The following is a 24,457-nucleotide window of genomic DNA, read 5'->3' on the forward strand; positions in this document are numbered from 1 at the left end:
CCCATTACCTTTTCTGATCTTGTCGTGAAAGTTAATGGCGTCCACAGAAGCTGTGACGATGTTGGTCTTGCAGTGGCGCGCAGCCACGATCCCGGCCACCTCATCCATGAGCTTCATGGTGACACCTGTGCGGAGAAGGGGCACGTGGCAAATTAGGCAGGGGGGAGGGGAGACTATTTCCCCTGGAGATGGGTCACAGAAAACAAGGCCTTCCACCCCCGGGGTCCAGCGGGGGCCACAGTCAGTGCCAGGTGCAGAGCGCATGGCACAGGCAGGCCGGAGCTCAGGCCGTAAACCTGGCTTCCTCCGGAGTGTCTGAGAATGGCCGAGGCTGATGTTCCAGGCTGCTAACAAAATGAAGGTCCGTTTCCTAACCTCTACAGGTATCTTATCCTGCCAGGAAAGTTTTGTTACAATATCCACTGGCATGGCTATGTCAAAAGTCAGATGACAAGTGTGAGGATGTGGAAGCATCAGAAAGCTGTGTCCTGCTGGCTGGGAGGGAAACTGCTGCAGCCGCGTTGGAAACAGCTTGGAGTTTCTCAAAAGGTGAAACAGTCATATGACCCAGCGATTCCACTCCCAGGTACACACCCAAGAGAAATAAAGACAAATGTTCACAGGAGAGCTTATACACAGATTTCAACATGATTCAGAATAGCCAAAAGTGGAAACAACCCAAATGTCTACCAGCGGAAGAAGGGACAAAGGAAGCGTGGTGTGTCCACAGTGGAATCCCCGCTGGGCAATGCAGCGACACGAAGCCCTGACGTGAGCCACAGTGGGGATGGGCCCCAAGAACCCGAGTCGAGGGACAGAAGCCAGACTCAGAAGACCAGGTATCACTGGATTCCATGCATACGAGACGTCCAGAATAGGCAAATGCAGAGACAGAAAGTGGCTTCAAGGCTGTGCGGGGCTGTGGGATTGGAGGGTGGGGAGTGACTGCTCGTGGTACAGTTTCTCTCTGGGGTGATGAAACGTCCCACAAGTGACTGTGGTGATGGCTGTAAAAAAAAAATCAATGACTTGTAACGGGTGCATATGGCCTGTGACTTGTGTCTCAACAAAGCTCATATATAAATAAAGCAGGAAAAGGAGGCTCACAGGAAGCCGAGGAGTCTTTTAAACCTCAGGCCGCAGACGTTTCCTGATGCTCGCCACCCCACCCCCAGTCCCGCCCCCACATGACACAGTATCACACTTGTCATTCCATAGTTATGACTTGGAGCCATATATCTTACTGGGTTGGACTACACGAAATCACCCATGTTCAACCATTTTTGACGTATAAAAACAGCAAAGTGATACTGACCAACCTAAGAGCTGTCAGAAATTTTATAAAGTTATGTACATTCACCCCAGGACACAGAATAATTTCTGAGAATCCAGAGGGATGCAGGAAAACAGACTGTGTGCCCCTCATGAAAGCCAGGTGCAGAGGGAATTGTGTTTAGGGCAGGGCTTACTGCAGACTCAAATGCCTGCAGGGCCAGGCAAGTGGTGTGGGAAAGAGGGGTGGCTGGCGGGGACCCTTCTAAGGACAGAGGCTGACTCAGCCCCTGCCGCCGGCCCCACCCCCAGGAACGGGGGCCCTGAGCCACCAGCCTTCAGTGTTGTAAGAGAAGCCTGGAACCCACATGTTTATGAGGAATCTACCAATTTTTAAACACTGCAGATTAATTAAAACTGTCTTTACTGTGTGTGGAAAACAGAAGACAAAAAAACTTAGAAAAGAACAGAAGCCCCAGAGTATTATACAAGTGTAGCTGAAGACTCTACCACAGAGGACTGTGGGAGACATTGGCGGGGGGCCCTGCTGGGAGAGGGCTACCTGGGGGCTTCCTGGGAGGTCAGCATACTTTTCTCTCCACTTTTGCGTGTATTTGAGCATTTCCAGATAAAACGGTTGTTCTGCTTTTAAAGAAAAATTAGTATTCTGGAGAAAAAAACAACTATGCTTTTATCAGTAAGACTTTCTCTTGGGCAAGATCTGCTGACTAATGGTTAAGAACGAGGCAGTGGGGGCGGGGAGGCAGGACAGTCGGCCGGCACTCGCCATTGTAAATGCGCTTTCAGAGATACGGGTGCATCAATGTGTTCAACCCATGTGAGAGGGTGTGGGCACCCCCATTTTTCAAGTTAGCAACAAGGGCCCAGAGTCACACAGAGGTCCAATTCTAGAGGGTGTGAATGAAATGTGGGGAAAAGAGCTCTTTGGGAGGGAAGAATCACGAGGGCCAGGTTTCACCCCCAAGGCTCTGAGGCTGGGGGAGGCAGCAGGCAGGGCCCCTGAGTTCGCAGCTTGGTGCTCAAAGCTCTGAGACGAGGGGTCAAGCTCTGCTGTGTGAGGCGTCTCTGCTGGGCTGAGTGGCTGTTGGACAAGGGCACGGCAGCACTGCCTAGCCCACCGCGAGCCCTCCCGGCCCGACTACCCACAGCAAGGGGCCTCAACAAAGGCAGGGCAGAGGCCCGTCAGCCGAGTTCCTAGCCCGGGACTCCAGGGTGACAACACACAACAGCACCCAGGCTGGCCGTCCCTGCGCGCCAGCACCGACTGCCAGCATCGCCGCCTCGGCCCCGGAATCAGCCTCACCATGGTGCGAGCTCGGCCCCATCCCCCGGGGGCTCAGAGGGGGCCTCTGGAGTCAGACCCTGCTGAGGTGGGGGGACACGAACACCGGTCGCCATGAGCACTGCCTGGCTGGGGCCTCTGGGCAGCAGATCGCCCTGTGAGCCTCAGGTCCCGCATCTGCAAGGTAGAAGAGGTGCCAGCACCTACACGCAGACAGCCACGAGGAGCAAGGGGACCAGCCCCACGCAGCTCAGTAGTGGCGGCTTTCATTCTGAGACGGGACTAGTGGACGCTGATTTAATGAGGGACTTGGGAAGAGATCCGAGGTCGGGTGGATACACAGAAAAGGAAGGAGGTGTGTTAGCATACCAAGAAACGTGCTGAGCAAGAGCCACACACTTCGCTCAGGGGACAGAGGTGGGGCCCAAGGGACAGATGGCCCCACCTCGCCAAGTGCTAAACGCAGAGGGCACAGAAGCGGGTGTGAGAACCACAGCCCTCCTCCGGATGTGGCTGTGGCTCTGAGTGTGTGTGTGGGGGTGGGGGTAAGGTGCACAGAGGGAGTGGCAGCCCACAGACGGCCTTCTCCTGGGTGGGTTTGCCTCGTGTGACATGGAGTCGCTTCAACAGCTGGACAGGCGACCCCTGCTCACACATGGGGTCAGGGGGTGCTGCTGGTTTGGAATTCAGAAGGCATCTTCCCATAGACATACCCCGTGGGCAGTAAACAAACTCCCTCGGTGGCCAGACAAAGCCCCTTCAGCCCGATGTAGTCAAGAGGGCGTACCTGCCAGGGAGCATCACCATCCTGACAACGTACGTTAGGGAAATGCCAGGCCAGAATCTAGGGACAGCAGAACACAGGAACGATGACAAAGGATTCTAGGGGCCACTGTGGGGGAGACGGCGAGGGCGCTTCAGAGACCCAGGAGCTACGGCGAACGTGCACTGCGCGGCGGCTCCTGGGCAGGTGGAGACGCCACACACTCGGCATGGCAGGCCCTCCTGAGGACAAATGACACAGACACATGGGGCTTTGAGAGAAACTGAAGAAAGGAGGCACTGAAGTCTGGCGCAGGAGACTGGAGCCACAGCCACGCACATGTGCCACAGAGAAGTGACCCCGAGGGGGGAGAGGTGGCCGGCGCTCCCTGCTCAAGCACCCCACAGTCACTCATGCGAGAGAACTGTTTTGTGTACTGACATGTCCCAGATACCCACTCCAGGGGAGGCTCCCGACAAACACTGACTCTCCCTGGACGGTGTCCCTGTGAGGTAGACACGTTACAGTCTCCATTTCTCAAGGCAGGAAGCAGAGGGGCAGAGAGACATGCGTCCACAGACCCAGCACTTGTTCAGGGAAGAGTGGGACCCAGTCCTGGCCAAGAGCACCAGAAGCCAAACCCCACTGCCTCTCAGTCCAGGACGTGCAATACTGAGAGTCCAAGCGGAATTTCTGACATATGATGATGGGAAAGACAGCTCAAGACCACAGCAGGGTGGGGGTGGCAGTAAAGTTAGAATATAGTGGGGGGGTGGGGGGTCATGGACCCCAAGCACCCACAGGCCACCAGGTGGTGTCATGCAGGGGTCCAGCTGGGGGCAGGGAGGAGGGTAAGGAGGTAGGAAAGGAAGAAGGCATCTCAGAAGGCATCTTAGTTGGACTGGTGCTTAGAATGCACAGAGAACGTACAATTAGCCCGTTTGTCCTGAAAAGCAGCTGCCAAGCAAGGAGACACAATCAGTTCCTTCAAACTGAGCTTTTGTCCCATTTATCCAAAACGCTGGTGGAGATTCCACAGGGACTTCTCAGTCACTAAAAATATGCATGGTCCAAAGCGTGAGCTGGCCAGGTGGCACTGAGCCCAGGGCAGACAGGGGCACAGACATGAGCAGCCGCGTACAGTACCCCCAGACCATGTATACCCATGTGATGGGGAAGCTGGCACTGGGTGGGGACATGCCTCGCTGTCCATGACCCTGCCCAGGTCGGAACCTGGCATTCAGCGCTCAGGAAAGACTTGCTGAATGAATGACTAAATGAAGGGACGCCCCCTCCAGATCCCCATCAACCCACAGAAGCTGCTCGCATAGGGAGGTGGGGCCCGTCTCTGGGCAGCAACCCAGTTCACATCAGTCACAGGCGAGCAGGAAGGCCTTGCTCATCGAAGCCACAGAAACCCAAAGCCAGGCGAGCTAGGGGCCCGGCTGCATAACAAAGTCGACATTCAAAATCATCTTGCCGTGTCTGTTGGAGAGTGGCATTTCAAGAGACGGTCCGCTCCCGACCCCAACAGCCAGCACACAGATGTGAGCCAGGGGACTGGGAAGGAGCTGGGGTTAGCGGCAAACCTGATATGAAACATTGGCGTTACATGGAAATGGCCAAGACGCACCAACTGAGGTCACGGACCTCCAGTGCCCAGGTCAGGATGGTAGGCGGGAGACCGCCCCTCATGCCTGTTATCAGGGAGGCCATGGGAGGGTCAAAGGGAAGTGATAGCAAGGTAGCTTTTAGGGCTCACTCAGTGGAAACACTTCCTGTCCAAAGCTCTAGCGTTTGGTCTTGGAAAGGGGGGCTCGCAGGCCCTGCAGTGCTGAGGGGAGCCGTGGATCAGAGCTGGTGGCAGAAACCTTTGCCAGGAAGGCAAGCCTTGCTGGAAACCTGCCTGCTGCTCCTGCAGGCCGAAAGCCTGTGTGTTCACCAGGGCATGCTATCGGAAAACACTGTTCCAGCCCTCTTTCCCCTCTTCCTGGTGAGGAACGACCCTGGACATATCACTGCATGGGGCGGTTCTGAGACACTCTGTTCCTAAGGGAAAATGACAAGATCGTGTGGTACAGAACTAAGATCATTAAAAATCCACATACTCTCATCCCATTGTGACATGTTTGTAAATATTATTCCCAAAAAATACAGTATTTATGACTGTAGAGACGTTACAATTAATATGTCAATTGACAAAAGTATATTTTGTCTAAAAGACGCAAAAACCCCAGAAACACAGCTGCCTGGTTTATAACTGGTCCCCTCCTAACTCTGCCCCCGGGGCCCAGTGCCTCACCAGAGGAAGCCACCAGCTCTCTTTGACACTGGAAGTCACCATCTCTCCCTCACTTTTTTACACTTTAAAACTATCAAGTATCTGAGTTTTCCTCAAAAATGCCTGCTTCAAGGTTCCCACTGGAAAACCCCGTCACTTCCTTCCCATTTAGGTACAATAGGTGCTGCTGCCAACGAGGAATAACTTTGGCAAATTACAGTCTGTCGGGTGCTGTCCTCGTTAGCCAAGACTCGCCATTTAATAGGTGACAACAAAATTGCAGGCTGTGCCGTCCTTGGCTACCGCATTCATTTCAGGAGTGACGGGGGGACCGAAGGACTTGCTTGGCCACTAACATACAGATAAACAGCGGGCACCAAAGATATTTTTGAATCTAACATTTAGCTTCTTACAGGTTTTTTTTTAAGTATTGACAACACGTTGACTGGCTTAAAAATAGAGGTTTTATTTTATTTTCCCAGGCCTGACTGGGTCACACTTGCCTCCAAACCCAAAACGGCAGTTAGCAGCTCAGAGCCCAGGCCGCCAACTGCACGGTGGGTGGCGATCCGAGATGCCCCCATTTCTATATTTAATCCCAACTGATGGAGCGTGGGTGCCAGCCTCCTATGTTAAGAAAACGATAGTAAGTTCGTCTTATTTTAAGTAGCCCCCCTTCAGTAATTACAAGGGATTATTCTAAGAACCAGTGAGCGACAGCCCCCCAGGACTGCCTAGCTTCTTCCTCCCCAGTCCCCAGTGTACCTGTGGGCATCTCTGTGAACCAGGATCCAGAGCAGAGGAGTATTAACTAAGGTAGGTACTAAGGATCATTTTTGGCAATTAATGCACAGTGCAGTAAGGCTGCTGGGTTTCTAATGTTGAAATATCAAAAGGGGGAACTCTGGGGGAGCCTCGGCCCAGCTGAGCCCTGGTCCACATGCTGGGAGCATCGCAGACGCAGGGCGTGGGGCAAGGCTGCCTGGCCATATTCGTCCCACACACTCGGCATCAGGGAACCTGGAAAGGTCACAGATCTGCTCACAGATCAGCCCTTGCCCTGTTTCAAGCAAGGCAGCAGGGAAAGCAGGGCAGGTGGGTTCCTGCCCCAGCTGCTATGAAGACCAAGGGTAATGGTCACCCCCAAGCCCCCTCCCTGCTCCCCACTCTGGGAAAGGCGACAGAGGGAGGCTGCGGCCTCGGCCTGCAGTCAGACAAGGCGAGGCTGTGTCTTTGAAGGCCGGGAACCAATCCGGTGGGTGTCAGTTTCCGCAAAGGAGCCTAGACTGAAGTCAAGGGTTGAAGGCTGGTATTTAAGAATTCTACGCTCATGGTATTGAACAGGAAAGATGCTGTTAGGGGGCATCTGCCACATTTGCCCCTAACGATTGCAGCGAAGAGGAAGCAAAAGCAAAATAGTACACAGCACCAAAAACAACAGACCCAGCACCTTTGGAGAGAAGGACATTCTCCTGCTAGACCGGGTTTCTCAGTTCAAATGCTCCTCATTTCTGGAAGAGAGAAGACTGATGGCCAGCAGGGCCCCAGAGCCACATGTGCCTAGCAGGAGGGGGCTGTCAAGAGGACCAGTGTGGGTGGGAAGTCAGCAGGGTCCTCTGACCTGGGAGGCACAGAGCCCAGGGCCAGCCAAGCAAGGGCAGGAGGGACCATGGTCCCAGCCAGTTGGCAGCATCTGGGGCTTCAGGGTTATACCCAGAGCCCACAGGCTGCCCTGAGTGCCTGACGCCTCCTGGATGGACACAAAGCTGCTCTGTGGCACTGTAGCTACAGAAAACGCTTTCAAAAGCAAAGATTCTTAGAAAGTATGAACTGGAAGGAATGGGGCTCTCACCTAACGCGCTCTCAGATCTGTAATAAAGAAACTAGCGTCCAAACCAGCGTTCGCTCGCTCACGTCTTGACCCCATGGGACCAGGAGTTCTTCAGGTAAAAATAGGCCTTACCTGCCTCCTCTTTCTTCTCCCCTGACCAAGGGCTGGACACACCGTCTACCATGCCAGGGGGCCTCCAGCTAACAAGGTCAGAGGACTGGAAAGGGGCTTGTTTCTTATTCTGCCCTGCACAGTGACATCAACTCCTCTGACAGATGCAAAACACTGCTCTTTCACAACTGCCCCACGAAGACCAAGCAGAGAAGGGCATCTGGGCGGAAGCCCTAACCCGCACCTCGCCTCCTGGACTTTCCGCTTGGGCCGCCAGGCTCCTCTCTGCCAGGGCACTCCAGCCGCCCTCCTGCCGGGCCTGCCATTGCTCCTCCTGCCTCTCCCTCTGGGTCCCGGCTAAGCTGTGCAGTCCCAGGCCTGGGGCCCCTGGCCACCATGTGCAGCTGCCTGGCTGCTGGACATCTGCGTGGAGGCTCGCTGGAAGAGCAGGCTTGTGTCCCCACATCTCAGGTGGGGCTGGCCCACGCACGCCTGTTGCTGTTCTGTGGCCCATCCCATGCCAGGCCACTTTCTCTCCTGCTAGTCCAGGTCTGCTCAGCACCAGCCCCGTTCCAGTGCTGGGCGTGTGGCAGTAGGCACAACAGTGCCCACCTTGTGAGCCTGGTGGGGGCAGCCAGCCCACGGGAAAGCATCTGTCAAGGCGAGATGGGGGCTCTGGACTCAAGGTTTTAAGCAGGGTCAGATGGGGTCCAGTTCATACAGGTGCTTAGGGAAGGCCACCTCTTCTCCAGGGACCTGAAGAAAAGCAGCCGTGCAGTTGTCAGGGGAACAGCAGCCCTGGAAGAGGGAGCAGCAGGCGGAAGTGCGCTCCAAGTGTCCCAGGACATGAGGGCTGTTTGGGAAGACAAGACCCCAGAGCACCCCACAGGGGAAGAAGTGGCACCAATAAAGCGTGGAGGGCACGGGAGCCGCGGCAGGGTCCGCAGCAGCTTGGCTTGGTCTGACCTCTACTCTAAAGGCCCCGTGAGGCTGCTGTGCTGGCAAGAGACCGGGGAGGTCAGGGAGGGTGGGGGAGGAGTAAGAGGCCATCATATGGCGATAGGCTGACCCGAAGGCGGTGGCAAGGCGGCGAGAACCCAGATTCTGGCGTGTCCTGGAGGCAGGGACCAAGGGACTGGCTGACAGTGACTTGGAGAGCCGACACAGTCAGCCACAGGAATTCTGGCTGGACTCCCGGAGGATGGCCAGGCCACCCCTGCAGAGGGGAGGCTGGGACAAACAGGATGTGGGTGCAAGGAGCGCATGTCTGACACCAAATTGGGAGTCCAGAGGTGGCAGCCAGAATCCAGGGCTGCATGAGGCCAGACGAGGTCTGGAGGGAGGCAGGAGGGAGGGAGTGCAGGGGACAAGGATGTGGTCCCCAGGCACCTGGCACAGAGGTAGGATGCAGATAAAGGGCAGGAACAGGAAGGGACATGACGGGGACGAGGGCGCAAAGCGCAGACAGCTCCCCGAAGTGGCCAGGAAAGGGGAGAGTGGGGCAGGGGCTGGAAGACATGGCTGGCCTCAGCTGGTGCCCCTGGGAGACAGCATCTGCCAGGACAGACCCAAGGGCACCAAGGACAGTGTGACAAGCAGAGCCTGGTGACCCCGACTGATACAGGTTTCACGCAGTAGATATTTCATTCTTCTTCCAAAGCAAGTGGACTGACTGCAGAGTCAAGGAGCCTGGAAATCAGGGCCCCCAGCACAGCCGGGATTCCCCCGGATCTCCACTTGACCTGGTGGGGGTGGGGGTCCTTACGACAAACTGATCTGCAGCCCTGTGACTGGAGCCAGCCACCGCTCCCCGCTCCCTGCATCCACCCAAGGCCCTGGTGCCAGGCCCCCGGCATAGGCAGACTCCTTCCCGCAAAGGCCAGTGACCATCTCACCCCCAAACCAAGGGCCAGGGCGGGGCCAGGCAGGCCGGAAGAGCCCCCTGCAGGCTGCCGTGAAGCACAGGCCAGAGTCGTCCCACACGGGAAAGGCGCGTTGCCCGCCAGCCGAGGACTCTGGAGCCACGTGGACTCACTGCCCACGACTCTCACAGAAGAGCCGGTAGCGGCTCAGGACAGGGCCATCTGGCTGCGCCCACTCACACCCCCCTGTCCAGATGACCTCTTTCACTCATTCAGCGGACAGTCACTGAGCTCCTTCTGTGCACAGGCGCTCTGGAAAGGAGGCAGGAAAGGATGAGAAGGGCCAGAACCTCCAGGAGACAAATGCTGAGAACATCCCGCTGTTGTCGGAGGCAGAGAGGCTGAAACTTGGCTGAGCCCAAAGGGTTTGGCTCCTGAGGAAAACGGGAGCTGCTCTGGCCGGGCCAGAGGGGCTCTGAGGGGCGCCGGGGGCGGGGCGGGGCGGAACTGGGCTGGCAGGCACAGGTGGGGGCAGGGGACTGGGATGAACAAGGAAAAAGGCAGAAAAGCAAGAGGCACGCTCAGGGGAAGCAGTCAGGGGGTGCGCAAGGGGCTGGCACGGAGGCCGTGGTGTGAGGGCCACAGGCAGAGCCACGCTTTGCCGAGGCTGATCTGGGGTCCATGGGGGCCCTGGGAGGGGAGACCCCTGAGGCGATGGGGCCCAGGACTTGGCGACCAGGCGGGAGGAGACAGGACAAGTGGAAAAGGCTCTAATGGCTAAAAATTCACTGGTTCTAAGGTTGTGAGGATTTGGAAGGGGTGAGGGAACAGTGTGTGGACGGCGAGGAGGGACAGCGGGAGGCCTGGGGTCCAAGGAGGAATCAAAGCCAGACTGGCTCCTGCCCGAGTCCTCCCCCTGCCTCACCGTGGGTGGATTTGAGCCGCTTTTTCCAGTTCCAACACTTTGGTATTTTTAATTTTTTTTTAAATAAATAACTTGTGAGCTCCAAGTTACCCACGTTGTCTCCGAGAACAGCTTTAGCCAAACCCAGACTAGTCTTGATAGGAAGCATTCTCGCCTCCTGGATAATTTAGAAATGCAGGCCTCACTTTTTCCTAGGCAGGCATTACGTGGGGGAGTGTTTCTTCACTTCTAGCTCGTTAAGTTCTTTTATGGATGCTCAGGCTCAGCAGGGCCCATGTTGTGGAATTCATGATCGAATGCTCCTGGGGTCACCTACACGGTCACATTTATTAATGTCCCACAGGACGTGAGAGAAAAGCATGTGTTCTCTGTGGAGGAGAACATTGCCTCTGTGTCTGCAATCAATAAAACTAATGAAGTACAAGAGAAAGGATCACAGTAACTAACCTTCCAGCACTCCCTGCATGCTGGCTATCTCCCTGTATTTTCATTTTATCTGTCCCCCCGGTTCCCCTACAGAAAAGGACACAGTCAGGCCTGGGGAGGCCACACGGGGCACAGTTCACACAAGAGCTTCAGAGGTTATAAAAAACGGGCAAGTGGGGAAATCAAGAGAAACATCAGGTCCATGGGGCCACTATCCCAATGAAGGTTCCCATTGGCCACTGGAGCTTGGGGGTGACATTTGAGCAGGATATAAAAAAATCTGCGGGTTGCCGCATGGAGGAGGTCAGTGAGGCGACGGGCTGGGTGGGCACCAGGAGGAAAAAGGGAGTCAGGGAGAAGGGCCAGCACCGGCCTCAGGGGAACAACAACCTGCCACTCAGGAGGGCCCCTGAAGTCCTCCTCCCCAGACTGGGTAGACCAGCTGGAAGCTGACTCACTGAGGCCCCTCAGGGTGGGACCTGTCATCTGTGTCACCACAGAAGGGCAGGGCTGAGGACCTGGAGTGTGGGGCATGGAACCCAGACGGGGCCTTCTGGGATGGCAGGGTCTGTGGAGGCCAGTGCTCGAGGCCGGGGGCAGGCGGAGCGAGGACATGTTGCTGGAGGTGTTGAGATTTAAGTGTACCCCGATCTGAGTTTGAGAGCCCTGGATCGTGAGAACTGCCCGGGACAGTCACTGCCGAAGGCACAGCCCCCAGCCGGCCGTGCCGCATCAGAGCCCCCAGGGGGAGGGCCCAGGCGCCCAGGAACGGCTAAGGAGCTGCCTCGGGACCATTTTAGCCTCAGCTCACTGCCTTGTCCCGTCTCTCAGCGGAGGAAGTCTGTATCAGAATCAAATATGACCAACACTGGGATACTTCCCTAAAACAGAACCCCCACGTCCATTCCTCTCACACCCTAAGGATACATGCTGGCGCTGGAGAGGGAACCACCGTGGTCCAGATCACCCCCGGGGGAGGGCCCAGCCAGCCCCCCTCCCAGGCCGCAAAGCAGACTGCCCCAGCTCCCGAGAGGCGAGCGGAGCGCTGGGAGGGCCAGCAGGCCCCGGCCAACAGAGGTGGTCCCGGCTGCCCACCCAGGACATGCCCCTGGCATGTCTTCCTCGAGGAAAAGTTCCTGAGCTGCCCTCCTGCCCCAGTTCTTGGGGTCTTTCACAGGGTACTTAAAAGAAGACAATAATTCACCATAGGAACAGGGTTCTCCTCCCAGTTTCTTTAAATAGTTAGTCTAAAGGGCACCCGGCTGCTTGCTCAAGGAGACCTGGGAAGAAAACAAGGAGATTTCGGAACTGGGAAATATTTTTGGAAGGTGGGAAGTACTTGGGCACTAGATTCAAGCAAGAGTCACTATCCCCCAGCTGCGCCCTCTTTTCCAGGGTCAGGAGACCGTAGCAGATGGCCACCCAGGCTGTCTGTCAGAACCGCGTGGGCAGCTTGAGAGACCATGGACACCAGGGCCTCCCACGGCGTCTGGTCCAGCTGGTCCAGGGCCCCTGGGCATCTGTATTCTCGAGAGCCCGAGTGATCCTAGTGGGCAGCAAGGATGCGCCCACCGATGCACAGCCTCTCGGGAAGGTGGAGACCAACACCATGGCTTCGCCTTGGGCTAGAGGACAGCACCATTAGCTGGAGGCAAAGCATGAGCCGGCCGGTGGGGCAAGAACCCAGAAGTAGGCAAGAGGCCCCGCAGCCCAAAGCAGGGCCAGCTCTACAAAAGAGGAGGGAGGGACGGACGGACAGCTGCAGAGGAAGGAACTCTGAGATGGAGCAAGAAGTCTCAGAGGCTCGCCAAGGGCGAAACTCCAATTTCTCAGTATACGAGAGGTAAGCGTCTGCTGAGACAGCGTGGAGGGCTGGGCCCAGAGCAGCAGAAATCAGGTCTGAAACACACGCGGCAGGAACGCCTCTGGGGAGCAGGAGTCCTCAGTGTGTCCCCAGCCCAGCAGCACCAGAGTCACAGGGGCGCTTGGTGGAAATGCAGGTTCTCGGGCCCCTCCCAGGCCTCAGCACGCCGGGAAGGGGCCCAGCAATCTGGAGCAGCAGCTCTAGAGGGAGGGCTTGCCAACTGCAGCACTGAACAGCGGCACGGGCGCGGGTCTTAAATCACCAGCGAGAAAGGCCCAGATGCTACAAACCACACAACCTGCTCTTCAGAAAAGCACTTAAAGTAACAAGAAGTTGGCTGGCTGGGAGATCAGCAATGGGCCCTGGCTGGAGGCAAGAGTGAGTAGTAAAGATTGGGTTAGAGGGACAGGCAGAGAAGGGACACGACCTACAGTGCCTGGATTGAACAGAAACCTCAGCCTGGGGGAAACCAAACTCAGCTAGGAAATGCTTTACCCACTCAAAGTCTAGAAAACTCCCCTCTCACCCCCGGCAGAGAATCCCTCCAACACCCGAATCCCTTTCTTCTAGAGCAACCCCCACCTGCCTGTCCACCAGCAGAGTGGCCCATTTCCCTACGTCAGGCCAAGAAGGAGAGTGCACAAGTTCCCTGAGTGTGCCACCATGCCTTCTGGGCTGGAACACCGATGCAGTGACATGCCATCGGGTGGCCCCTGGGGATGGCAGGACCGCAGAAGGAGCCCGGGTCCCTGACATCACGGAACGGCCTCTCCCAACTGCATCGTTACCCAGGACAGCACAATCATGGCTCATGCTGAAGCCACTGTCTGGGGGCCTCATCAACACAGTTGACTAATAAATAAATAAAACCTGGTTAATATATTACCTTTCATAGCAAGCCACCGGAGGACGTCTTACCCCAAACTGTCAAGAGAAAAATCAAAGTCCTGACTCATGTGAGAGGCAAAGGACGTTCCAGGAGCAGTTTGGAGGGAGGCAGAAGGCGGGCGCAGCCGGGGAACATGCACTGAACCGTCGGGCAGGCAAACGGCAATAGAGGCACGGGGCTAGCATGGTAACAAAGCCCCACGTGTGCATCCTAGCACTCTACCTGGCTCTGCCCCGCAGGTGTTTACACAGCATCCGGGACTGACCAACCAGAAGACGCACTGAGCACGCACCAGAGGTACTGGGGCAGCTGCCGGAAGCCAAATGCAGTAGGGAAGGAGGACAGGGTAGCGGCGCTTTGTCAGAAGTCAGTTTGGACATTTCCAAAGAACACTTCGGTTTACAATAATGAATTAAAAAGCTTCATAATGACCAAGAAAAAATATAAGGCAGCTAAAAGCTCAGAGGTAAAGAATTTAAATGGAAGACTCCTCTGGGGTCCACCCCAAGCGGCCCTGGGCCAACCCCCAGGGAGCCTCCCTCAGCAGAGGTCTGTCCACAGTGTTCCTGGATCTGGGAAGCATGTGCCCTGTCACCATCTGGCTGGTCAGGAGCAGTGACACTCCTTCTTGGCCTGGGAAACCCACATGAAAACGGCTGACGGAGGGACAGGCCAGGATGTACCAGAGGAAAGAAACTGGAGCGAAGACCATCTCAGGAACCAACAGAAAGAACAAGCCCTTTAAGATGAATCAAATGAACAGGCCCCAAAACAACCACTTTTTTACCAAATTGCTAAAAACTGATGCTTCACGATATAGTGAAAATGACACAAAAAACACCTTAGGAAACAAACATATCTGCAAACAAAAACAATGAAAAGTAATTTTCCTGTTTCAGGTGAGCTTTTGTGATTATCCATTTCACATGCTGCTATCTTACTGAAATATTTAATTATCTGAGTTGTTTTCACCCCAGAACCTCTCAGGTTGCCCAGAAATGTTCCTGTGCTGTAGGCAGAGAAACAGTTTTACTTCTTTCTTCTCAATCAATCCCTGCACCTCTAATTTTTCCCTCTTGTTTAACTGTAGTGACAAAAATCTCCAAAACAATGTTACCTGGCAGTGAGAGGGCCTCCTGCTGTATTCCCAACCTCAGGAGAAGGTCCTCGGTGCTCCCGCTTGAGTAAGATGCTCACCTCAGGGCTCAGGTACCTGCACCGTATCGTGTTCAGGAAATGCCATTAATTCCTAATCATACTGAGTGTTTCTGTCGAAGACGGGTATGTCCAGGTGAGTTTATAAAGGTCATGACTGTTGCATGACCCTAACCCCCCCCAGAGACATCTGCCAGGCCACCCCTTCAGGCTGCACAACCAACATGGAGGAGCAGCAAGGGGCAGGAGGGCAGAGGGGAAACTTTCAGCCTCTTTTGGGCTGAGACCCCAGTGCTTTCAAGTGGAGGGAGGACCGTGTATTATTCACTCAGAGCTCAGGGAAGGCTGAAGCCAAAAGCCAGGCAAGCGCTTCTGCACAGAAGCTCTTAAACTCAGAACCGCAGCCAGAATTTCCCGTGGGTTTACGGAGCACGTTCTGGACCCAGGAAAGCAGGAAGACCCAGCGTCTGGCTGGAGAACTGGATCCCACCTGGGATTTCCAACCACACCAGATCCATCCTTCTCCGGTTCTGCATTGCCATTAGCTGTGTTGTGTGATTTTTACGAGGCGGTGTTGGAGGCAGGCTTCGCGATCAAGACTATCCAATGTGTGAAAATCACAGAAAATGGGATGGGGGAGTAGTGTTCAATTCTTGGCACAGAATTACTGAATAAAAGCCAAATCAGCACCCATCTCAGCCCGGCTCACCACTTCCTCCCGAGATTGGTAGCTGCTGAATCACAGTGTAGAGGAGACTGTGATTAAAATGACCGGCGACCCCATGCTTACTGAGAGTATCCTCTGTACTTAGGAAAACACAGTAATGTAGTTCTCAGTTGTTTTCAGCATGTGTTTATTTTGTTCATTTGCTCCTAGAGTGTTACTAGGCACCATAACAGATGATTAGGTTTGGTAAAATTACTAGGCATTTTTTAAAAATTGTGGGCACAGAATCCCTACTCAAATAGGCATTAAATCTTATAAAGCCACTGTACACACTTCTTTAAAAAATGTGCCTGTATCCAGTGAAGCATCCGAGGCTCCATTACTCAGGTTTAGGTGGATGAGCCTGGCTCGCCACGGGCCCTAGATCTCCATGACTCGCCCCCTCCCTGCGCCTCACCGATGCCCTTCAGCACATGAAGACACCACACTGTGCTTAAGAGTGTGGACTTCTCATTAAGGAGATGGAGATGGTGGAGGTGCCATGATGTTAGTCAACTTCCAGCGTGTGGACAAAATAAGCAAAAATTCTGGTGCAGTTTCATAGAGTCCAGGTGCAACGGAGCTCTATGCAGCTCAAAGACAATTCTTGGCAGCTACAGAATCCTGGGCTTCGGATGATTAGGCTGAGAAGACAGGGCTGTCCCCCCACTTCAAGGAGGGCAAAAAGGGTTGGTGAAGAAGAGACAAGAAAGCTTATGGGGCCACACTGCACAAGCTCATGGCTGGTGTCAGGGTACAAAGACACTCTGATAGCCACAATGTTGATGGCTGTTTGTTATACAAGAGAGCTTCCCCTGGGTAGGACCTAAGTTAATCGGATGGAAAGCACTGCAGCCAGGGCTTAGTTGAAAGAGGAAAACAATCATGAAATTAAAAAAAGGAACGCACACAGAGTGTTAGTTAAAAATAAAACAAAAGGGGATCAGAAGATGGCGGTGTGAGTAGAGCAGCGGAAATCTCCTCCCAAAACCACATTTATCTATGAAAATATAACAAAGACAACTCTTCCTAGATTAAAGACCAGAGGACACAGGACAATATCCAGACCACATCCGCACCTGAGAGAACCCAGCGCCTCGCGAAGGGGGTGAGATACCAGCCCCGGCCCCGCGGGAGCCGAGCGCCCCTCCCCCCAGCTCCCGGCGGGAGAAGAGCAGGCAGAGCGGGAGGGAGACGGAGCCCAGGGCTGCCGAGCACCCAGCCCCAGCCATCCGGGCCAGAGTGCAGGGCGCTCGATACTAGGAAAAAAGGGCAGCAAGAACAGTGAGCAGGCACTGGAGGCTGGGCGACAGAGGGCATAAGAAAAGCAAGCGACAAATTTTTTTTTTTTTTTTGCTGTTTTGTTTTGGCGAGCGCTTTTTGGAAGTCTTAAAGGGACAGGGCAGGACACTTAATCCAGAGGTAGGGAATCCGGGATCTCTGGGCACCCTAACCCCTGGGCTGCAGGGAGCAGGGAGGCCCCTTGCGGAGATAAATAGCCTCCCAGCAGCTCCTGCTCCAACGCGACTCCACCACTTTGGAGCAGCTGCCCGAGCCAGGCCACGCCCACAGCAACAGCGGAGATTAACTCCATAGCAGCCGGGCAGGAAGCAGAAGCCCTGTCTGCGCGCAGCACAAGCCACTAGAGGTCGCTGTTCTCCCAGGAGAGGAGGGCCACAAACCAACAAGAAGGGAAGTCCTTCCAGCCGTCACTCGTCCCAGCTCTGCAGACTATTCCTATCACCATGAAAAGGCAAAGCTACAGGCCGACAAAGATCACAGAGACAACACCAGAGAAGGAGACAGACCTAACCAGTCTCCCTGAAAAAGAATTCAAAATAAGAATCATAAACATGCTGACAGAGATGCAGAGAAATACGCAAGAGAAATGGGATGAAGTCCGGAAGGAGATCACAGATGCCAGAAAGGAGATCGCAGAAATGAAACAAACTCTGGAAGGGTTTATAAGCAGAATGGATAAATTGCAAGAGGCCATTGATGGAATTGAAACCAGAGAACAGGAATGCATAGAAGCTGACATAGAGAGAGACAAAAGGATCTCCAGGAATGAAACAATATTAAGAGAACTGTGTGACCAATCTAAAAGGAACAATATCCGTATTATAGGGGTCCCAGAAGAAGAAGAGAGAGGAAAAGGGATGGAAAGTATCTTGGAAGAAATAATTGCTGAAAACTTCCCCAAACTGGGGGAGGAAATAATCGATCAGGCCATGGAAGTGTACAGAACTCCCAACAAAAAGGACCCAAGGAGGACAACACCAAGACACATAATAATTAAAATGGCAAAGATCAAGGAAGGAAAGAGATTTAAAGGCAGCTAGAGAGAAAAAGGTCACCTATAAAGGGAAACCCATCAGGCTAACATCAGACTTCTCGACAGAAACCCTACAGGCCAGAAGAGAATGGCATGATATATTTAATACAATGAAACAGAAGGGCCTTGAACCAAGGATACTGTATCCAGCACGACTATCATTCAAACATGATGGTGGGATTAAACAATTCCCAGACAAACAAAAGCTGAGGGAATTTACTTCCCACAAACCACCTCTACAGAACATCTTACAGGGACTGCTCTAGATGGGAGCACTCCTAGAAAGAGCACAGCACAAAACACCCAACATATGAAGAATTGAGGAGGAGGAATAAGAAGGGAGAGAAGAAAAGAATCTCCAGACAGTGTATATAACAGCTCAATAAGCGAGCTAAGTTAGGCAGTAAGATACTAAAGAGGCTAACCTTGAACCTTTGGTAACCATGAATTTAAAGCCTGCAATGGCAATAAGTACATATCTTTCAATAGTCACCCTAAATGTTAACGGGCTGAATGCACCAATCAAAAGACACAGAGTAATAGAATGGATAAAAAAGCAAGACCCATCTATATGCTGTTACAAGAAACTCACCTCAAACCCAAAGACATGTACAGACTAAAAGTCAAGGGATGGAAAAACATATTTCAAGCAAACAACAGCGAGAAGAAAGCAGGGGTTGCAGTGCTAATATCAGACAAAATAGACTTCAAAACAAAGAAAATAACAAGAGATAGAGAAGGACACTACATAATGATAAAGGGCTCAGTCCAACAAGAGGATATAACCATTCTAAATATATACGCACCCAACACAGGAGCACCAGCATATGTGAAACAAATACTAACAGAACTAAAGGGGGAAATAGACTGCAATGCATTCATTCTAGGAGACTTCAACACACCACTCACCCCAAAGGATAGATCCACTGGGCAGAAAATAAGTAAGGACACGGAAGCACTGAACAACACAGTAGAGCAGATGGACCTAATAGACATCTATAGAACTCTACATCCAAAAGCAACAGGATATACATTCTTCTCAAGTGCACATGGAACATTCTCCAGAATAGACCACATACTAGGCCACAAAAAGAGCCTCAGAAAATTCCAAAAGATTGAAATCCTACCAACCAACTTTTCAGACCACAAAGGCATAAAACTAGAAATAAACTGTACAAAGAAAGCAAAGAGGCTCACAAACACATGGAGGCTTAACAACACGCTCCTAAATAATCAATGGATCAATGACCAAATCAAAATGGAGATCCAGCAATATATGGAAACAAATGACAACAACAACACTAAGCCCCAACTTCTGTGGGACACAGCAAAAGCAGTCTTAAGAGGAAAGTATATAGCAATCCAAGCATATTTAAAAAAGGAAGAGCAATCCCAAATGAATGGTCTAATGTCACAATTATCGAAATTGGAAAAAGAAGAACAGATGAGGCCTAAGGTCAGCAGAAGGAGGGACATAATAAAGATCAGAGAAGAAATAAATAAAATTGAGAAGAATAAAACAATAGCAAAAATCAATGAAACCAAGAGCTGGTTCTTCGAGAAAATAAACAAAATAGATAAGCCTCTAGCCAGACTTATTAAGAAGAAAAGAGAGTCAACACAAATCAACAGTATCAGAAACGAGAAAGGAAAAATCACGACGGACCCCACGGAAATACAAAGAATTATTAGAGAATACTATGAAAACCTATATGCTAACAAGCTGGGAAACCTAGGAGAAATGGACAACTTCCTAGAAAAATACAACCTTCCAAGACTGACCCAGAAAGAAACAGAAAATCTAAACAGACCAATTACCAGCAATGAAATTGAAGCGGTAATCAAAAAACTACCAAAGAAACACATAGTCTACAGGCATACACCTGATCATCTACATTTGCTCTCTTACAACACTAAACTATGTTTTCTACCTTTATCTTGTATCTACCTACCACTTCAGCATTTTATTAAAAATAATAATAATAAAGAGAGAAATGTGGTATCCACATATAAATCAAGTATAAAAATCAAATGAGTATTCATATTTGAACTGTTTATAGTTCATAATGCATGAGCAAAACTGAAAGTTTCTGTGATGACTGCCCTTGTACTGTTCACCATGTAACTTATTCACTATGTAAGAATTTGTTCTACATGTAAGAACTTGTTTGTTATGCCTCAGAAGATTGGAGACTGACGAAAATTAGGCTTGGGGTGGATTAATGATTGTACATTGAGCACTGACTCCCCTATACAGAACTTTATTGTTGTTAACAACCATTTGATCAATAAATATGAGAGATGCCCTCACAAACAAACAAACAAAAAAAGTACACACTTCCAACTGTAAAATAAATAAGTAACCAGGATGTAAAGTATAGCATAAGGAATATAGTCAAAATATTGTAACAACTTGGTATGGTGATAGCTGGTACCTAGAATTATCATGTATATAAATGTTGAATCACTACATTGTACACCTGAAACTAATGTAATGTAATACTGTGTGTCAACTACCCTTCAATAAAAAATAATTATTTACAAAAATAAATAAATAAATAAATAAATAAATAAACTTAAAAAATATATCACAAATCAGGGTCCTCTCTGTGATTCTGACAGGCCCAGGGGCCATTCATTATCCCAAGCTTCTCAGTGTGACTTGCAACTTTCATTCATGGAACAAACTTATGCAAAGTGCCTCTTTGACTCTGTGTGAGGCCCTGGAGCCAACACAAAGAATCAGGTGGACTCCTGAGGCCTCCCCTGGTAAAATTATCAGTGTAACCCTGCAGGGAGCAGTACCATTTAAGCTCGGTTTTGAAGAACGAATAGGAGATTTCTGAGTGGAAAAGAAAGGAGAGTTTTGTGTTCTGGGCAAGTAGAAATAAGAGTGCAAATGAATAGCATTGTGCAAGTGCCTGTACACTTATATTTTCCCTAAATCACAAAAAATAATTACATAGTATTAAGTGTCCCTCTATGAACCTGGAGCTACGTCTCCTTGTGTTCAGCCATGTTTCCCAAGGTAGGAATTTCAAGGCCTGCGTTGAGGTAGAATCTGACCAAAGGAAGAAATAAATACAAATATCAGAGGCAAAAACATTTCTACTTAGGCACTCTTTGTTGGTGGGTCACACTGTTACTCCCTGGTGGCATCATTATACCCTGAAAGGCGCTGCCCTGACCCCCAGGCAGCCACTACACCCCTTGTTGGCTACACACGCTCAGGCCTGCACGTGACCCTCCGTTAAGCTAGTCATCCATCTGACTTTCATTTCCAATTTAAAAACAGGCGCCGACAGTATTTCAGTAACTTGTTATGCAACCTCTTAAAAGTTTAAATTTATACTTTATGAAACACAAGAGCCTAAACTGGGTCAGGCGGCAGCATGGCTTCCTGGGGGACTGAGAAGGAGCCAGCAGACGGGAAGGGACGGCGAGGGTCGCTGATTCTTACCTCCGTGCACAAAGCCGTGCAGGGTACAGTCGGACGGCCCCACCAGGTGGATCAGGCTGGACTGGCTGTAGCCGACCGTGCTCGGCTCTGGAATTCCAAAGCAGAGAGATTAGACGGCGGGACACAGGGATGCCCTCGGCTCAGCGTCTGGAGACGCGGACACTGCCCCGACGTTTGCAAGGCCACCACGGCCACAGGAGGCATCGACCGCCATGGACTCGGGATTTCTCCAAGGAAAGCCGGTCTCTCTGCTGCGTTGGTGAAGGGGAAGGCTTTCGAGGATTAAGAAGCCACTCTGTCAGTGGGCCTGGCGTTACTCCCTGGGGACACCAGCGTCCCCAGCAAGGCCCTGCCCCAACCCACGGGCAGCCGCCGGTGGCTATAAGCCCCCAGGGTTGCATGTGACCCTCTGTTAAGAGTATCTTCCGTCCGACTTTCATTCCCAATTTTGTAAACAGGCGCTGAGCAATTTATTACGCAACCTCTCAAAGGTTTAACGTTACACTTTATTGAACACAATGGTAGGCAGAGAGTTGGAACCGACAGAGACGCTGCAGACTTGGCCTCTCTGGACCTCAACCAGGGACTCCTGCCAGCCCTCAGACCCCGAGCAGACCCAGGGAGGCCTGCCCAGAGCGTGCCAGCCGCTCCCTCCTGCCTGGCGACTCCCACAGTGCTGGGTGCCTTCATCCTCCCCAGAGCTTCGGCTGACAAAGCTGCAAGGGACTGCATCCCACCAAAACAGGCAGCAAGGCCCCATCTCTGGGAGTTGGGTACCACAGCTTGGCACCACCTCTTCTTTTTTTTTTGGCAGCCTGTCGCAAAGACTGACTGACTGACTGACTTTATTTATTTGTTTGTTTGTTTGTTTATATTAAGGTACCACTGATATATACTGTTACGAAGGTTTCACATGAAAAACATTGTGGTTACTACAATTACCCATATTACGAAATCTCCCCCATACTCCATGGCATGAAGTCACTGTCCATCAGCGTAGTAAGATGCCAAAGTCACTACTTGTCTTCTCTGTGCTACACTGCCTTCCATGTGACCCCCTCACACATTATGTGTGCTGATCATAATGCCCCTCAATCCTCTTCTCCCTCCCTCCCCACCCACCCTCCACCACCCCCTCCCCTTTGGTAACCCCTAGTCCCTTCTTGGAGTCCGTGAGTCTGCTGTTGTTTTGTTCCTTCAGTTTTGCTTCATTGTTATACTTCACGAATGAGTGAAATCATTTGGTACTTGTCTTTCTCCGCCTGGCTTATTTCACTGAGCATAATACCCTCTAGCTCCATCCATGTTGTTGCAAATGGTAGGATTTGTTTTCTTCTCATGGCTGAATAATATTCCATTGTGTGTATGTACCACATCTTCTTTATCCATTTCCATTCATCTACTGATGGACACTTAGGTTGCTTCCATATCTCGGCTGTTGTAAATAGTGCTGCGATAGACATAGGGGTGCATATGTCTTTTTGAATCTGAGATCTTGTTTCTTTTGGGTAAATTCCTAGGAGTGGAATTCCTGGGTTAAATGGTATTTCTATTTTTAGTTTTTCGAGAAACCTCCATATTGCTTTCCACAATGGCTGAACTTGTTTACATTCCCACCAGCAGTGTAGGAGGGTTCCCCTTTCTCCACATCCTCGCCAGCATTTGTTGTTCTTAGTCTTTTCGATGCTGGTCATCCTAACTGGTGTGAGGTGGTATCTCGTTGTGATTTTAATTTGCATTTCCCTGATAATTAGAGATGTAAAGCATCTTTTCATGTGCCTGTTGGCCATCTGAATTTCTTCTTTGGAGAATTGTCTGTTCATATCCTCCACCCATTTTTTAATTGGGTTATTTGCTTTGGGTGTTAAGGCATATGAGTTCTTTATATATTTTGGATATTAACCCCTTGTCACATATGTCATTTACAAATATATTCTCCCATACTGTAGGATGCCTTTTTGTTCTGCTGATGGTGTCCTTTGCTGTAGAGAAGTTTTTACTTTAATGTAGTCCCATTTGTTCATTTTTGCTTTTGTTTCTCTTGCCCAAGTAGATAAGTTAAGAAAAAGGTTGCTCATGTTTATATTCAAGAGAGTTTTGCCTATGTTTCCTTCTAAGAGATTTATGATTTCATGACTTACATTCAGGTCTTTGATTCATTTCAAGTTTACTTTTGTGTATGGGGTTAGACAATAATCCAGTTTCATTCTCCTGCATGTAGCTGTCCAGTTTTGCCAGCACCAGTTGTTGAAGAGGCTGTCTTTTCCCCATTGTATATCCATGGCTCCTTTATTGTATATTAATTGACCACATATGCGTGGGTTTATATCTGGGCTCTCTATATTCTGTTCCAGTGATCTATGGGTCTGTTCTTGTACCAGTACCAAATTGTCTTGGTTACTGTGGCTTTGTAGTAGAGCTTAAAGTCAGGGAGTGTAATCCCCCCTTGCTTTATTCTTCCTTCTCAGGATTGCTTTGGCTATTTCGGGTCTTTTGTGGTTCCATATGAATTTTAGAACTATTTGCTCTCATTTATTGAAAAATGCTATTGGTATTTTGATAGGGATTGCACTGAATCTGTAGATTGCTTTAGGCAGGATGGCCATTTTAACAGTATTAATTCTTCCTATCCATGAGCAAGGGATGTATTTCCATTTATTGATGTCTTCTTTAATTTCTCTCAAGAATGTCTTGTAGTTTTCAGGGTATAGGTCTTTCATGTCCTTGGTTAGGTTTATTCCTAGGTATTTTATTCTTTTTGATGCAATTGTGAATGGCATTGTTTTCCTGATTTCTCTTTCTGCTAGTTCATTGTTAGTGTATAGGAAAGCCACAGATTTCTGTGTATTAATTTTGTATCCTGCAACTTTGCTGAATTCAGCTATTAGTTCTAGTACTTTTGGGGTACATTCTTTAGGGATTTTTATGTACAGTATCATGTAATTTGCAAATAGTGACAGTTTAATTTCTTCTTTACCAATCTCGATGTCCAGCACCACCTCTTCTGACAGACATGGGCAACACCCACAGCATAGGGGTTCCTGAGCAGACCCCGCGGCTGTGTGTTTCTACCATGCCAAAGCCTTCTGACAAGGATGACCCTCCTGTTTCTGCCTGGACAGGTGCTCAGAAAGGGTGGCCCACCCTGCCCTGGAAGACCCCACTGGTGAGTAAGCCCACCCGCTGGGCCACGGTGTAACTGGGACACGCTGCAGATGAAGAAAGGTCCGTTCTATATTTGGCTGCAGACCAAAAGCCTGTGCAGCAGCCCCAA

At 51.1% G+C, this 24,457-nt stretch overlaps 1 protein-coding gene across 8 annotated transcripts in view; it reads right to left on the reverse strand.

Moving 5' to 3' along the window:
* The window catches only part of ACOT7 (acyl-CoA thioesterase 7), a 103,837-nt gene that overhangs the window by 24,332 nt on the left and 55,048 nt on the right, over window positions 1-24,457 (reverse strand). For 4 of the 8 annotated variants that reach the window (XR_008996857.1, XM_036925394.2, XM_057499660.1 and 1 more), the window contains 2 exons: window positions 21,184-21,270; window positions 9-125 (listed from right to left, as the gene is read on the reverse strand). Coding sequence is in view for 6 of the 8 variants with exons in the window: in XM_036925394.2 (XP_036781289.2) it covers window positions 9-125; window positions 21,184-21,270 (204 nt within the window). In the remaining 2 variants the exon portion in view is untranslated. The remainder of the gene's footprint in view (window positions 1-8; window positions 126-21,183; window positions 21,271-24,457) is intronic. The other 4 variants (XR_008996858.1, XM_057499661.1, XM_057499658.1 and 1 more) reach the window with 2 other exon arrangements.

This window comes from Manis pentadactyla, chromosome 4, assembly GCF_030020395.1.
Source record: "Manis pentadactyla isolate mManPen7 chromosome 4, mManPen7.hap1, whole genome shotgun sequence".
Classification (NCBI taxonomy): Eukaryota; Metazoa; Chordata; class Mammalia; order Pholidota; family Manidae; genus Manis; species Manis pentadactyla.